The 18177-nt window shown below is 35.0% G+C and overlaps 1 protein-coding gene across 4 annotated transcripts in view; it reads right to left on the minus strand.

The window, feature by feature from the left end:
• LOC120635986 (serine/threonine-protein kinase OSR1-like) overlaps positions 1–18177 on the minus strand; it is a 53174-nt gene that overhangs the window by 30189 nt on the left and 4808 nt on the right. For 3 of the 4 annotated variants that reach the window (XM_039907200.1, XM_039907201.1, XM_039907199.1), the window contains 6 exons: positions 16611–16750; positions 10080–10137; positions 8546–8726; positions 6205–6329; positions 5402–5495; positions 4706–4850 (listed from right to left, as the gene is read on the minus strand). In XM_039907200.1, the coding sequence (XP_039763134.1) occupies positions 4706–4850; positions 5402–5495; positions 6205–6329; positions 8546–8726; positions 10080–10137; positions 16611–16696 (689 nt within the window). In that variant the 5' untranslated portion in view covers positions 16697–16750. Of the gene's footprint in view, positions 1–4705; positions 4851–5401; positions 5496–6204; positions 6330–8545; positions 8727–8876; positions 8941–10079; positions 10138–16610; positions 16751–18177 lie in introns of those variants that run through there. The other variant, XM_039907202.1, reaches the window with a different exon arrangement.

An 18177-nucleotide genomic window follows, 5' to 3' on the forward strand; every position in this document is an offset into this window, starting at 1 on the left:
CAAAAGTTTTCAGTAGTCTTAGAGTACCGAAACAACAAAAACTCTTGTACTTATTTTTAATACCATAAAAATTTATTTATTTTTCTCACGATTACGATTTGAACAAAAACATACGCAAACTATTTGAGAAAACGTAAACCTGAATTGTTATTATATAAAACTAGAACCAATTATAGAAAGAAAAGCATCCTTTGTGTGGGAGTGCTACTGTACAATAATTTACCTGATAACACTAAAAGTGATAATCGTTAACACTAAAAGTTTACCAAAATTAAACACCTGTAATTGAACGTGTCCAAATACCGTGCAGTTAAGTTTATGTGACCTCTCGCTAAGTTTTACTATAACCATCTGTTTTTTTTACCTTTACATTACATTGTAAATATTTTGTAACTCACTTTGATATTGTGTATTGTGAAAGTAAGGAAATCACAGAGAAAAGTCTTGGTACAAAAGTTTAGGTTTAGTAGAATAGTATTCTGTTTCAAAGTAATCTTTATACAAAATATGGTGAGTGTTTATAATAAAACCCTCCAGTTTGTTCGCTTTATTTGAATTAAATAATAAATACAAATAAATATATTTTGGCCCGGTAACCTTTAAATATGGCTTCGCTGTGACAGTTTATCTAATTACTTTTCGCCTTTGCATTAGTTACAAACTGCTATAATTTCGGAAATCAGAAGTATGATTTTTAATTCGCCATTTTTCTAATAATATCAATTATTATGGCACTGGTTAGTTGCGACTGCGTTTATTACCATTATACAGTAGCTTTTGCTTTTCTTGCGTTAGTCACAAGCTGCAATAATAGCCTAAAAAAATTATCAGAAGTGGGATTTTGCAAACGGCGACTTATTTCATTATAATGCAACATATAGAACATGATGACATATCAATGTTATAACATAAATTTCGCTTTCATCTTTATGATAAACAGATAGACGTTCATTGCTGGACAAAGGTCTTTCGTAGGGAAATCCAGCGGCTCTCTACTCCTCGTTTTACATTGTTAATATCCCGGCAAAAAAAAAACTTGAGGTGAATTTTCAAATTAGTCATGACTTTTGTTAACACAAGTCATATTAAAAGAAATCCATGTCGCATTGAGCAGCGCGGTATGTCTTTTGCTTCTAAATCGCCAATTCCAATGAGGGACAACGCGTGTGCCCAGCAGTGAACAATAACATCGCAATCACATCGCAGTCATAATCACACACAGTAACGTAGACAAAGCGTATACATTATTGAGCAAAAGTTAAAATATTGTGTTTATATCCTCATTCGAAAATTGGACCACGAGTGCGTGCGGAACCATAGGGGCCAAATGCTGGTCAACTTTCTTGAAAAACAACGGCTATTTCTAATGAATACGTTCTTCAAAAAGAAAGTTCACAGAAAGTGGACTTGGCATGGCCCCGACAACACAACCAGGAACGAGATAGACTTCACCATGAGCGACCGTAAGGATATATTCGGAGATGTCTCTGTGATTAACAGCTTCAGTACTGGCAGCGATTTGCAAAAAGCGGGAAAGGCTCTTTGGCCAAGATCTCTTCTGAGACCCTGGATTTGATGAAGCGAAGACGGGAAATGCCCTTTATTTTGTCAGATAGGCAACCTCTAAACAAGCTTATTAAAAAGCGAATACGGTTTGACATGCGTTTAGAAAATACGCGTAATATAAGAAACACAATCGAACGTAATAGAGGGTCAAAAGTATTTGCTAAAAGTTTTGGGAGAAGCCATTTGACGAAATTAAGAACATCAGAAGGCCGAACCGTTGCTTCAACACCAGAGGTGCTAGCTGAGATTGAGCAATTCTACGAGAAACTCTACTCTTCCCATGCTCCTAAACCCGAACCTCACCAGAAAACGGTTGACAAACTTGGTAGGAAGAACTTCAACAAGGAAACTGACAGAAGAATTAAGTTGGACTGGGCAGCTTTTGGTAAACTGCATCAAGTCTTCGATTCGCCGATACCCCAATGCCTAAAGACGAAAGTCTTTAACGAGTGTGTCCTGCCTTTAATGACATATGGAGCCGAGACGTGGACACCTGATCCACAAATTTAAAGTCGCGCAACGCGATATGGAGAGAGCTATGTTGGGAGTCTCTCTTCGGGATAGAATTCGCAAAGACAAAATCCGTAGAAGAACCAAGGTCACCGACAAAGCTGAAAGGATAAACAAGTTGAAGTGGCAGTGGGCGAGTCATGTCTGCCGTAGGAACGATGGCCGTTGGGGCGGACGGGTTCTAGAGTGGAGACGAAAAATCGGTAAGCGCAGTGCGGGACGACCTCCAGCCCGCTGGACAGATAACCTTTAAAAGGTGGCTGGAAGTGGCTGGATGAGAAAGGCGGAGGACCGTGTGTGGTGGCGCGCTCTTGGAAAGGCCTTTGTTCATCAGTGGGCGCTTGTAGGCTGTTGACGATGATGATGATGATATCCTCATTGCTATCAAGTGTTTATAATTTAGTTAATTTCATTTGGGAATAGTCGAGAAAAATTTAAAAGAGATGTTTATTGTAACGCAAGCCCGGCTTTCCGGCTTGTAGTACCGCCACTGAATGTACCTCTAAAGCCTGAGAAGTATTATTTCGGTTTTCATTTGCACGTTGTGTATGTGTACTTTTTGAAACTCGCGTTACATAGATTTAATTTTCACTTCTATCGGCAGTCCTCGAAGACTGTCCGCATGATGTTTTTTTTTAACTAGTATCGTACGCTTAGGCTGAGATCTATAGAGCGTACTTCGACTTTGCTGGGCAGCGCGCCTAACTTCTTCTCGTTTTTACTGTAACCTAAGCCAAGTCAATAGTCAACTACAGTACACTATCCATCTCAGGCTAATTTATTTCCAAGGGAAAGACTACTGTCAATGAGTCAAAATGTTTGTCACAAACAGTCAAATTCCTTACAATTTGAAAGAAAGAAAAAATTATTATTTGGGAACCACAGATAAAATTCAAACATATTAATAAATTTTATTTTGTTATATTCTAAGTGATAACCAAAGACCCATAACACAGACTGGTGACAACTGACAAGTAACAAACACACAGCGCCCTCTACCTAAAAGTTTCCAGTAATCTTAGAGTATCGAAACAACAAAAACAACAAAAACCCCACCTTAATGAGAAAAATAAGTGCAGGTAATATATTCTCACGATTACGATTTGAACGAAAAACGTACGCAAACTATTTGAGAAAACGTAAATCTAAATTGTTATTATATAAAACTAGAACCAATTATAGAAAGAAAAGCATCCTTTGTGTGGGAGTGCTATTGTACAATAATTTACCTGATAACACTAAAAGTGATAATCGTTAACACTAGAAGTTTACCAAAATTAAACACGTGTAATTGAACGAGTCCAAATACCGTGCAGTTAAGTTTATGTGACCTCTCGCTAAGTTTTACTATAACCATCTGATCTTTTTTACCTTTACATTACATTGTAAATATTTTGTAACTCACTTTGATATTTTGTATTGTGTAAGTAAGGAAATCACAGAGAAAAGTCTTGGTACAAAAGTTTAAGTTTAATAGAATACTATTCTGTTTCAAACTAATCTTTATACAAAACATGGTGAGTGTTTATAATAAAACCATCTGGTTTGTTCGCTTTATTTAAATTTCATAATAAATACAAATAAATATATTTTGGCCCGGTAACCTTTAAATATGGCTTAGCTGTGACAGTTTATCTAATTACTTTTCGCCATTGCATAGTTACAACCTGCTATAATTTCGGAAATCAGAAGTGTGATTTTTAATTCGCCATTTTTCTAATAATATCAATTATTATGGCATTGGTTAGTTGCGACTGCGTATATTAACATTATACAGTAACTTTTGCTTTCCTAGCGTTAATCACAAGCTGCAATAATAGCCTAAAAAAATTATCAGAAGTGGGATTTTGCAAACGGCGATTTATTTAATTATAATGCAACATATAGAACATGATGACATATCAATGTTATAACATAAATTTCGCTTTCATCTTTATGATAAACAGATAGACGTACATTGCTGGACAAAGGTCTTTTGTAGGGAAATCCAGCGGCTCTCTACTCCTCGTTTTACATTGTTAGTATCCCGGCAAAAAAAAAACTTGAGGTGGACTTTCAAATTAGTCATGACGTTAGTAAACACAAGAAATATTAAAAGAAATCCATGTCGCATTGAGCAGCGCGGTATGTCTTTGCTTCTAAATCGTCATTTCCAATGAGGAACAACGCATGTGCCCCGCAGTGAACAATAACATCGCAATCCTATCGCAGTCATAATCATCATTTTAGAATCACAATTAGGGCCGTATTAGTAAACCGACATAGCGCTAAGAACAGATTCTCAAGTAGCAATTCTCAATTCAATCGGTCTTAAGGCTGACCTTGCTTTAGGTGTAGTTTCATATTGTTTCAATAATACAGGACTCACATAGATATGTTACATATCTAAAGTATTTCGGAAAATTGGTGATCTGATGACACACAGACGAAAACAGACAAAACAGACAGTATGTGTAAAGGCTACTTAATAGTAAAAATAATCAATAGTTTAATTAAAAGTGAAAACAATCAAAGCACATATATGTATATTACGTACAAATGTAAATCTACGCTTCTATCTACGATTCTACAAAAACTGAACTTAGATCAGTCAAATGATGTACATATGGTAAAATACAAATTGTCAAACCTATGTATTTGTCCGTTGCTATGAAAGTACTCCAAGCCTTTAAGCACCTCCTTCAGGACAGTGGCTATGGTTGCCTCATCGAACACCCCATGCTTACAGTTTGATACTCTCATCTTATGTTTTATTACATCCAAAAGACTACCACCTGAAAATACATATACAAATCTATTTTAGCTTAATCGGATGCCGATTGTTTTAGGTGATTCCTATAGAGAAAAAAACGTTTCGGGCGTCGTCAAACGTTTTGACGGCAATTCTTACTAATTCGGCAGATCGCATAGTTTAAGAGCCTCTTAAACTGACACTTGACAGATCAAAAAAATATAAGTACGGTCATTTACAACATGCAAATGAAAACCGAAATAATATTTCACATGCTTAAGAGGTATATTATGACCATGTATCTAAGACTTATCTGTTAAACGTAAAAACTAGCAGCTTTGAGTAAACCACTGCCATAGTTTTTACTGAAAGATATAAAATATAGCCCTAACATCACAAGCAAAATTAAAATCACGTCGCGTAGCGTAGGTGCTATGCGCGTTTCGCTATTTTATCTTCAATAGAATTGTCATAAAGTAATATAGTGTAAACACTTAGAATTTTAATAATTCCTTTGCATGGAAAAATAAATGTGCAATATACTTATGCATCCTTCAACAATATTTCGTGATTTCGTAAATCACTTATAATTACCTTCTAATAATTTCAAAACCAACCAGAGCTCATCATTCACAACAAAACTTGTGTAGTATGTAACCACATTTGTATGATTACAGCTTGACATAGCCTGAAATTAGAAATAAATTAAAAATTAATTAGTTTTTGTTTAATTAATTATTAACCCTCTTTTTATCGGTAGCCTTTAAAGTTAAATAATGGGAGAATAGATAGTAATTTAAGAACCAATTATATGTGTTACTAGCTTCTGCCCGCGATTTTGTCTGCGTGGACTTCATAATTGGGTCTAAAGCTTAACTCGTTAATGTTATTTTTAATCCTAGCACGGGAACTATTTGATAGATCGGTATAGAAAGTACACGTCCTTTTCCATAGCATAGGTGACATGCATACGAAATTTCAGCTGTCTGCCCGCGGCTTAACTCGTCAACAATTTTTAATTTTCCCTCGGGAGCTACTTATGGAATCGGGAGGAAAGGTAGCCTATGTTCCTTCCATGTGAACGTCTGCATGCATGCCAAATTTCATCCAAATCTGTTCAGCCATTTAAGCATGATTGAGTAAAAAACATGCACACTTTAATATTTATAATATTACTAGGATTTTTCTCATATGTTTATTGAGTTTGACAATACTTCGTATCTCGCATGTGTCGTACGATGCGTCTAGCGGAATATAACGGAGCACGGGCTACAGCATCATCAGTGTGATTACCAACCCATCTCAAAACATTTGGACTGGTCTTCAGTCCATCCGTGCTGCTATAGGCTAATGGTGTGTAAGATAAAGGTTGTAACAATCATAGTCTGCATACTCACTTGAATTTCTTTCAAGAGTTCATCCATTGAAGTGTTCCATTTTTCTAAGTTAATCCTTTTGATGGCACATTTCTCACCTCTCGGTTTACAATAGGCGGCAAATACAACAGCCGTTGCTCCAACACCTGCAAAGAAGTAAACAATAAAATGATCATAAGTTAGCACAATAAATAAATACAATTATTGTAATAAAAACTACTAAGTAGTAAGGCCACCTATTTTCCGCTACTTCTTTAAGTTTCTACTTTTCCTGTGGTTGGCCCTTTGACAGGGAGAATTAAATAAAAGAAACTAACATCACCGCCGCCAAATTGTATACTTTTTGTTAATTTTTTTTTTTGTATTCATTCTTTCATTCATCACCAAAAAAAAATCCCCTGTGAGTGGCATTAAGTCGTAACTATTGTAGTATTACAGATCCTGAATATGTATGCAAAATTCTAAACCATTTATTTTATGCGAGTAAAACTTCAGTTCAAACCTGAACATGGTATATTGAAAATTTGTATAAGAATAATTTGTTAGAAGATGGAGCATAATATTTTATTTTCGCAGGCCTTCTCTGTCATAGGAGAGAGGGTTAACAGCTTTGAAAATAGAAACTAAATAATGATAACTGGGACTGCCAGTTTGAGACACTCACTTAGCATTAGCAGAAAAACCCAATACCAAACAATTTATAACACATTCCGGGGACTCCATACCTTGTGATACTATGATGTATGTGGCCAAAATCTTAATATTTAAACTCCATTAAATAAATGAATGAATTCATTAAAAGGTTAGCTTGACTTAGTTTAATATTATTATACCAGTGGCTACATTAAATATGTAACTCAGCTGCATAGACCTTATATAATAAGGCTTAATGGGTCCATTAATTAAAAATAGATTCCAGTACCACAGAATTGGACTGCTCTCTTATCTATTATTAGCAAAAACGAATGCAATTAGAAAATAATATAAACATAGGAAGGAGTCAAGTACAACTTGTCTCTTTTTAAGAAGCATTTATAAAAACAAAATTTAATACATGATTGTTTTTATAGTTTCATCATAATAACTACATAAGCAATATTCAATTGTCATGAACTTTCAATATACATCTCAAACTAGGTAAAAGAATAGACATAACTGGTAGTTAATTTGCATAGTATAATTAAGCCACTATAGCATTTATTCTGTATGCTATAACAGAAAAGAATATCATACTAGTGTCATGTTTTGTTAAATTTTTAGTATCAGGACCCAATTTTTGTGTCCACCTCAAAATATAGATTACTTCTTTTAGAAAACCTCTACTTCTCGTGCTACAATGATAGTGCTGTATACAGAGGCAGAGCGCTAAGTTGTTATAGGTTCTGCCCGAAGGTATTATTAATTGACATGCCTTTTCAGATAAAGAATTAAATATAATATCAAATAAAACAGGATGATATTTATATACAGATACAAATATTTATTTATTCTTTAAAATAATTGTTTTATAAATATATCCTAAAATAAACTATTTAAAACTCAATAAAAACTAAAACGTCCTCGAAACCACAGCAGCGATGGCCAAACTAATTCGTTGGCCAAGGTAACTGCCCAATACAAATGAAATATATAATATTTGCAAACTTTAAATAAATTTGATTTATTGGTTTTTTATCCAAAACAAATACAATGCATGAATGAATGGCAAAATATGTCTGGAACTGTTGAGCCACTACTGCATTAGTGAATCTATTGTTATTTAAATTACAGGTACTTACTTAAAGAGGACAGGAACATAGTTAAATAAAATTGAATCAAATAGATTCTACATGCATACCTAAGTTTGTATAAAAAATCCTATGAATTAACATAGTAATGCTGTGGTTTGTTTATGTTTACACAAATAATTTCGAAGGTCTGCAATCGTGTGTATTGAGCGGTTATAGGAGCAGTAATAATTAATTAAGCATGAACACCGCATGCCGACAATCAAGATATAACACAAAACGCTATGTTTACATTTGCTAACATGGTAATGGGCAGATACTGCCAATACAAAGCCTTGAAATACCAGTGCTTGCTAAAACTTGTTCTCAATTAAACATGCGTGCGCACTCCCCCATAAGAATCTTCCATAAACCGGGAAAATACTTTATATTTCCATCAGCAATTCGGCCTTAATCGTGAATTAATTAGCATCTAAATGATTATTTTAATCGAATTGACGTAAAATATTACGACGACTGTAGTTAGATCAGATGCCTAATAATAAAATAAAATTTAAACCAACAAAGATAAAACTTTAAGAATTTATTATACCATAGTAGTAAAGTAATTTTATAAGTATATAGTAATTACATACCGATGACATCTCGTAATTCATAGTCTTCTTGACTATTAGACCACGGACATGGAGCATTTGCTATCGTCGCCATCTTGCGTGTGAATAAATTTCCAATGCCGGCTGTTTTGTTTATAGAGCAAGCGTTTCGTACGTACGACGAAAACGCTGATAATTGGCGGTCACATGTCCCAAATGATTTCTAAAATAATACACATAATTATTTTTTATTTGTTCAATTAATTATTAATGATTATTGTATTAAAATATTTTTTTAATGCTTATTAAAAACTATTAAATTTATGCTATGGCAACATTTTATTTGCAGAATATTGACAAGAGGAAATCCAACTTTGAACATGGTAGAATAGGGCGTCGCGGTTCTTTTCAAAACTGTGACTGCACAATTGACTGTAACAACAATTATTACAGACGTCCTAATGAATACTGCGGTTCATTTTAACAGAACATGATTTATATAATAACAATATTAAAACAATAAAGTCATCATTTTCGTTGACTAAAATAGATTAATATGCAACCGTTGCAATTTCATCGTATGATACCTACATAGTCAGCCGTCTTTGACAAGTTTATAAATAATTAGTATTAACCTACATGAAAACCCAACGTTAGCGAAATACATAATGAAATACGCGGTAATATTAAAGTGCCTACGACTAGGTTTGACTTGAGACTTTATTTTAGTACATAGCAGGTCTACAAGTTAGCCATTGGCTGAAATGTCACATGACGGTAAGTGATGTTGCAGTCTAAGATGGTAACGGGCAAAACTGTTAGGGGTATGGCAGTTATAGTACGCCGATACCCTTAATCGTTTCTACTTGACATCGTACTGGAACGCTACATCGCTTAGCGATTAGCTATATTTGTCGGTAGGGTGGTAACTAGCCACGGCCGAAGCCTCCCACAGACCAGTAGGGCGCTTACAGCCTGATTATAACAGTATTTTATTTATTCTATACATAAGAGTTAAGCCAGATGGATGATGTAATTAGTAATCTGCGCGTAGGTACCTCCTTATATAATTAGGTTATCTCTCACTCTCATAAGTAGTAGCTTTTAGGAGTATTAGTAGTAGTAGAGATTTTTGTGACAGAGCTCGTCCGGAAAATTCCTAAAATACTTATTTCATTGTTGCAATGCTGTGTTCCGTGGTTGTAATTACGAGCGCATGAGGTTTAGCTCCTACGCCTCAGATTAATAGAAACACATTGAATGCCCCACGAGGTGTTGCTGTTTATAGGCTGCCATGTGATTGATCCGTCAATTATAACTATTTCAGAAAAAAAATCTAGAGCTTACACCCACCATGCTGCACCAAAGCGGGTCGGTGGGTCATACTGATAATTATCACACCTTAGTTGTACTAACACGGCATACCGGGTTGGACTGCGGGGTATTTTCTAACTCCGGACTGGTACTGGTAATTTGTCACTGAAACCCAATAGGATTGGTGACTTCCTTGGTTAAGTATGCCCCCTTTGGAATCTTATAATTAATTATGTTATAAGTTCCTTGAAAATATGAATACCTGTCTGAAAACTCCCGTGGCACCACTTTGCGGTATGTTATTCTCTGGCTTCAAATTGCTGAAAAATATAAACAAAAATGTTATGATATTTATTCTAGCTGACTACTATCGATTTATCAATTTAGATTATATTAAAGACTAGCTTCTGCTCTGGACTTCGTCTGCGTGGATTTCAGGATTGGGTCTAAAGCTTCGCTCGTTAACAATTTTTAATCCTATCACGAGAACTATTTGACAGATCGGTATAGAAAGTACATGTCCTTTTGCCCTGTCTGCCCGCGCCTTAGCTCGTAAACAATTTTCAATTTTTCCTCAGGAACTACTTAAGGAATCAGGAGTAAAGATAGCCAATGTTCTTTTCCATGTGAAAGTCAACATGCATGCCAATTCATACAAAACCGTTCAGCCGTTTTTGCGTGTTTGAGTAACAAACATCCACACTTTTACATTTATAATATTAGTGTCGGTCAAGCCGGAAAAAACGGACCGACAGACAGACAGACAAAAATTGTAAAGAATGATATTTTGGTGTATGTACCGTATATATATTCATATAGCCAATAGTAGAAAAAAACGGTTATTTCAATATTAGAAACAGACACTCAAATTTTAAGAAGTAAAATTTTCAACAAATCAACATTTCTTAAACATAGCTCAACGGGAGCATACCACGATAATATGGGATTAGTCGATGTTTCGACCCCGTTGTATGGATCGTGTTTACGACGGGACTGCGGAGGTGCGAGCTGTCAAGTTGGATCTCAAATTTTATTAAAAAATTACTGTGGTATGTACCCGTTGAACTATTTAAAAAAATAAATAAATAAATATACTACGACAATACACACATCGCCATCTTGCCCGGCAAAGTAAGCGTATCTTGTGTCATAGGTGCCAAGATGACTGATGAATATTTTTTTATACATAAATACTTATAAAATACATATAAACACCCAGACACTGAAAAACAATCCTGTTCATCCCACAAACATTTTCCAGTTGTGGGAATCGAACCCACGGCCTTGGACTCAGAAAGTAGGGTCGCTGCCCATTGCGCTATCGGCCGTCAAGATATGTTAGATTAGATTTATAAAGTGTGATATGGCGACGTCAGATTGGAGTACAGTTAACACTATCCTGCCTCGCCTACGAGGTGACAAGGGAATATTATAAAGGCTAGCAGCAACCTCTGTGCTACTACTACAAACTACTGCGATCAACAACCTGTCTGTTCAGCGTGGTGGGTTTAACCTCCCTTTTGGACCTTCAGTCCAGAAATGAATTGTATAGGCTTATGGTGAATCTATAAATGTATATACTATGTTCCGATGACTTTGTACGGTCACATGTGGATTTGCCAGTCATATTCGCTCACGTGTCCGGCATTAGTCTGGTCCGCAGGGAGGCTCATATATTATCCATACGGTTATATGTAATGTCAAAATTTGACGGCCGATTGACGCAGTGGGCAGCGACCTCGCTTTATGAGCCCAAGGCGGTGAATTCGATTCCCACAACTGTTGTTTTTCTGTGATAAACATGAATGTTTTTCAGTGTCTAAGTTTAATCTGTATATTAAAAGTATTTATGTATAACAAAAATTATAATATTCATCAGTCATCTTTGTACCCATAACACAAGCTACGCTTACTTTGGGGCTAGGCGGCGTGTGTATTGTCTTAGAATATTTATTATTATTTTTACTTTCCAATAGTGTGCTAGGATTAGGAAACCGACACATACAAAAACCGTGCACGCGACTGATATTGAAGCGTCAAAAACCACTACACTTTAGAATTGTTTCTCAAACAAACAGTTAGACACTTCATGCCATTTAGCAGATGAAAGTAATTATTTTACTTCTAATGTTCAAAATTCAAAAAATACAAAATTCATTTGTTTTAAGTAGGTAGGTTATAAGCACTTTTGAAACAAGTCAGCCTGTTTGTAGGGACTGTACCACCGGTTCGGAACCACGGCGTTCGGATGTACAGTACGATTCAAACTTAAATGCGTCTGCGTGAAGTTAGCAGACGTGCGCTGTTACCCTCCCCGCTACACCAAACACCCAAAATGTGTGTGGTGCGCAACGCCGTGCGCAAACTTCAGGGGCGCATTTACTGTAAAGTGAGACGTGCGCGAGGCGTTTTCACCGTTTTTGGACACAATGCACTGCATGCAATAATGGCTGAATGAGGGTTCTGTATGTTGTCAATTCTGTGGGTTTATGTTAAATTCAAAAACGAATCGGTATCTAACTATGAACCAAGCACGTGCTGAACTGGACAGGATTTGGACTAAGACGGCATACGAAACTCCTTTAAGATAAACATCACGAAGGTGTAAATTTATTTAGGGTATACTAAATTTGTTTATATTAAAATTGAAAGATGACCGAGAGCGACCCTCGGTCGGCTTATTCTATATTAAGAATACAGAATAAGCCTAAGCTCATCTTCATCTCATCGTCCAATCACGGATTTCCCTTTTAATTTTGTTATTAATTTGAGTAACTCGTAGTTTTTAAACTTGGTGTTTTTTTTTGTAAAGTAGGTACCTACCTACTATTTCTGGTGACGTCAACCGTACAATTTCGTCTCGCTTATATTAATTATGAGCTTACTAATTTGACCGACAATCTCGGATAACAGTGAGATTATCTCGCTTTTGTTAAACTTGCGGCTAATATAACAAATGAAAAACTGCCCGTCAGCTTATTGTGGATATTCCATTTCTTTTGAGAATAAATAAACACCTATGTTTATTTATTTACTACATACTGAATCAATAATTTTCTGATTTTACTTTATCTAGTATTGTAGTTGTTTAGACATGTATCTTATACATGGATAACAAAGATCTAGATAGACAAATAAATATTTTTTGTCTGTTTGTCTATTTGTTTTGGCAATGTAAAGTTTTACAGGCAGTTAAAGGATAAACAATGAACAAAAAGTACCTTTGAAAGGCGTAGGCGCATTGTAACATTATTCCAAGGACAAATAGGCACTTAATATAGAATCCAAAAATAAATATGCCAAAGAAATCAGGATGACGTCCTTGCCATGCTTCGCAGGACTCCTATTACCAGTGACATAAATATCATAACTACCTACGCATACAATAATTTGTATTATATATAATTTTGACTTCTTCATACCTATCTACGAGAACTGACAAATGTCAGTAAGATTCCGTAATATACAGTTCTCATTATGTGTTGCATTGAAGCAGGCTGCTTACTTTGCGGAAATCCATAAGATTTAAAGAAAATTAAGCTTAATTTGCTATACTCCGCGAACAGCAGGAGAATCTGTATGGTGTAATTTATAATTTCTTCAATCCACACCAAACAGATCTTCGGCAATTTACCCTCTACACACGTTTCGCTCCGAAACCGAAGCAGGAGATGTTTTCTTTATAATGAATAATTGTTAAGTATCTTAACAATTATTATACATTCGTAACCGGAGCATCCTCAGAAGATGTTGAGTTTACAATGAATAATAATCCGGTTACGAAGCGAAACGTAATAAGGATTGAAAAAATTGTAAATTACACCGTACAGATTCTCCTGCTGTTCGCGGAGTATAGCAAATTAAGCTTAATTTTCATAAAGTTCTCATTATGTGCCAATAATAGAAGAAAACATGCCAATCAACACAAGTTTCAACAAAATCTGTCTAGCGGATAAGGAGAAGTTCAGTCACAAGCTTACGTACAGAAGAATTAAACATTTCAGCACACGAATAAAAAATACATTGTGGTGCATAAGCCCCATTACGTCCCCTGACAGTATGCCGACCGGCTATAAAATAGCTTGAGGGTTTAAGCATGCAAAAAGTCACTACTACTGCTTCGGAGAAGCCTGTGTTCAAGTTTAAAGAAGACAGGTTGGAATACGGGAAGGAGGAAAAGAATGAGAAGTTGTGGGATAATTGCAGGATGTTGGCGATGGTGTACAAGACACGATGCAGTACATATATTATGGTACCTACCTACACGAAATCCTAACTAATATTACAAATGCGAAAATGTGTTTGTCTATGTGTTTACATAGACAAACACATGACAAGCAACTTGATTTTTGGCATAGAATTAGTTGAAAGGACGGAGAGTAATATAAGCTATTTTCCCAGACAACGTATGGTGGTTCTGTTTGGATTTGTTAAAAAACCATAATGAACGCGGACAAGGAACATGGGCTAGCATCAAATAACAATATCAAATTGTATCGCTAAAATAAATAAAGTTTATCCACAATAGGGATTGAGTACAGTTTTTTTTTTATGAAAACAACTCCACAATTGTATATATATATAACAGAGCGATAAATCAAGATATAAAAAGAGTTGAGCGCCTGAACTTTTCTTTACAAGTAATTGACATTTCCCGTGAACAGTGCCGTAAGTGCCATCATATCTCCCGGTAAAATGTTACCTCAGGTAAGTTGTGAGATGTAAAATAAATTACTAGTGTTTTCACAATTTATCGGTAATCAAAAATATTTTGAAGACCTCCTTGGTTCTCTCCTCCTTAAGTGGGAGGTCCCGGGCTTGATCCCCAGCCGGGGCCTCAGTGTATTGCCGCCCCATTATAGTTACGCGCCTGATTACATTTGTGAAATAAGAGGAACATAATCAGGTAAATAGATCGAGAAATTAATAAGATTTAATACCAAAATACCAGCTTCCATATTTTCCGTCGTCGCGATTACGAGAACTGGTCTCTCGTTTCATAGGATCTTGGGGATAGAGTTTAAACCCAACACGCTTCTGTAAAGCGTTGTTATCCTATGCTTGTGATAATAACTGAGAACGATGGCTTAATATGCTCTCCGAGACTATGTGGATTACGGGAACAACGCACGTCTACGCACGGCACGAAATTTTAAATCATAATTTTAAAATAAATTAAATCCTAATTTGTACGACCTCCCTGGCGCAACTGTGAGCGATGTGAATCAGCGACACTAAGCGATTTAGTGTTACGTCGCGTAGAAAACCGATTAGGGGTATGACTATCATACTCCCTCCCCGGGTAGCCCGCTACCATCCTAGACTACATCATCACTTACCACCAGGTGAGATTACAGTGACTAACTTGTAGTGGAATAAAAAAAAATGTGGTCACTTTTTAACTGACTAAAAGAGTTATGAATAACTCATACCTAGTAAGTATAGTTGACTAAGCCATTTCATTGACATTAAATGATTTATCGTAGTAATTTAACCTTAGCTCCATTTTCAAAATAAGCATCGAGAATCCTAATTCCAATGACATCAACAGAAATTTTAATTGATTATATCGTGAAATCGTGTTTATAATTATATCGTGATTATATCTGTTGATGTCGTGAAATTTTTCTGAGCATAATCATTGAACATGGTCACTCAATCGTTATAGAAAGTGCAGCTCCTTTACTAGTTAAAAAAAAAAGTGACTAGCTACCTATACGCCGAACTTCCTCAAATCTATACTTATAATAAAACTATAAAACTGTAACTGGATGAATTCTGTACATTTAATATATTTTGAAAATTTTGACCGGGGATGCTTTATAATCGATACTGAGTGCAAAACAGATTTTTATTTAATTTTTGTCTCTCTGTATGTCTGTCTGTGTGTCTGTCTGTACGTGAAAACTACTGACGGATTTAAATACAATTTGGTATAGTGGTAGCTGATATTCCGGGTCAACATATAGGCTACTAATTTTTATCCCCATAAACAAAAAGTTTCCTCTAGGAAATGGGATGAAAGTTTTTATAAATTTTACTACATAACTCCGTTAAACTTGAACCGATTTTAATAATTCTTTTTTTATTTGAATGTGTATACTATCAAGCACGTATTGTCTAATTTTAAAATACTGGTAAATATTCTCGGAGATAATGGGCATAACTGTTCACTGATAACAGCAAGTAGCAAGGCATATGGGACAACGAATGCATGCGTACCATCCTACTAAAGTTTGTGAGAATGGATGAATGGATGTTTGTATGTATGGGTGGATGGATGTTTTTCTGTCGGTCTGTCTTAGCGAAAACTACCGAACGGATTTTCGTACGGTTTTCACTAATGAACATAGTGACTCATGTGGTTTAAGTGTATTTTATTATGGTTTTTTGTAAACTGGCTGAAATATAAAGATTTTTAATGGCGTACGCCGTGAAAACGATTGATAATATATAAAAATAATGTACTCAATGTACAGTACACATTTTTATCATGATATTAATCCTTATCCAAATAAATAAATTTAAAATTAAAATTGATTATGTACCTGTGAATTCCTCTTTAAATTATTTAAATTAGACCTATGTTTAGAAGTTTCGACGGGTATAGAAATGCTAAAAGCAAGAAATATGCAGAGGAACGCTCGGCCGCGTATTATATAGTTTGGAAATAAAAAGGGACCCAGTAGGTGGCGCTGCAATAAGGTTCTTAGTTTTTTTAAGATATTAAAACAGATAATAACTGATATGGGTCAGCTAGTTAAAAATAAATAAAGTAACTAAAATAACTCACGCTTCTCGCTTCCCCTTAAATGGACTTCCGATTTCTATTACGGGATCCATTTTGAAATAGCCACGGTTCTTACGACGAACGTCCATCTTATTTTTTTTCAAAATTCCGCTTCCAAAAAGTTTTGTAGAATACAGCTGAGTCTGTGAATTAAAATAATATTAAAAAATAAAAAATAGGAATGCATTAGCAAATTGTCACAAGTAAAAAATAATTCATGAAGGATACATTTGGAAAGTAATATAATTACATTTTAAATACTTATAACATTCGGAAAGGAGTAAGAGTTGATAAAATCAGCCGGTGTAAAAACACTAAGAAGCTATTCAAAAAAAGAACAAAATAGTCGTCGAGTCTTAGAATATTTTTTTAAAGCTGTGCATTGTGGGTACTTACAGATAGACTAGCTAAATACCTTGTTGGTAAATTTATTCTTATTTAATTGCAATTATTTATAATAACAATCAAATTATATTTTATTAAATTTGGATATAGCAGAGTTGTAAAAGATCAGAGCCTCTGATATAAGCATAGTTTATAGGATATCATTGTCAACAAGGAACTCTGAAGCTTTCGCCATGTCTGTCTGTCCATACGTTATCATGAGATATGATATATTTAATATTAACTAATTATTCACAATTAAGTAAATCTTATTTATTACTTTAAGATAGCTGTATAATTTATTTATTAATATTGGCTGTATGTTTATGTTAATTGTCTATTATGTTCGCGCCCCTGCTTCCTAAGCTCAAATCGCGGTGCGAAAAAAAAACTGTTCGCGCCATAAATTGTTAACGTTTACAGGATTGCAATAATTTCATAATTGCCTTTTATTTCAGTTACAACCTAAAAATAGTAGTGAGGCACGGTTCCCACTAAAGATAAAGTAAACTCTATTCGTGAAATTAAGATAGGTACCAAAAACTAACAAATAGTGAAAATCGACTGAATAGGCTGTACGGTCAACGATCCTTGCCCGAAAGGGAAAAGTCAAAAAAACAACAAATATTGTGTTAAGTGGCGTGATGTATAAAAACTGAAATCTTTTTCGGAAATATTTTTTATGGTTTTTTCATCTCATTCTTTTTCCTCACGAATATACATACACACAAAATTTCATGAGAATAGGTCAAGCCGTTTCAGATATGTTTAGTTACAAAAACTAAGACAAGAGAATTATATCTATATATTATAAGTACATACTTCGGGTTGACATATTATAGAATATTTATTACGGAACCCTAAAAGTGTTACCATAAACATCGAATTCTGGCCGACCTTAAACTCTTATTTTACTCCTTTTCCTTAGCTGCAATTTCGAAGTAATATGTAATCATTCGGTATTTATGAACATCCGACGAATGCTTTAGTTGAGCAATAGTAAAAAAAAATATTAGACTACTTAAGATAAACACGTTTTTAGTTTACCTAAAAAAATCAAAAAAACCCTCTCCCTAAATTGATGTTATTAGTACGTGCGACTACGGATCACGAGATCGTTTGTTCATTTTTCGTGGGCAATCTAAGATACATTTAACGAAAAAAGTGGAAACCACTAGGGAAGGAA

This window comes from Pararge aegeria, chromosome Z (assembly GCF_905163445.1).
Source record: "Pararge aegeria chromosome Z, ilParAegt1.1, whole genome shotgun sequence".
Taxonomy (NCBI): Eukaryota; Metazoa; Arthropoda; class Insecta; order Lepidoptera; family Nymphalidae; genus Pararge; species Pararge aegeria.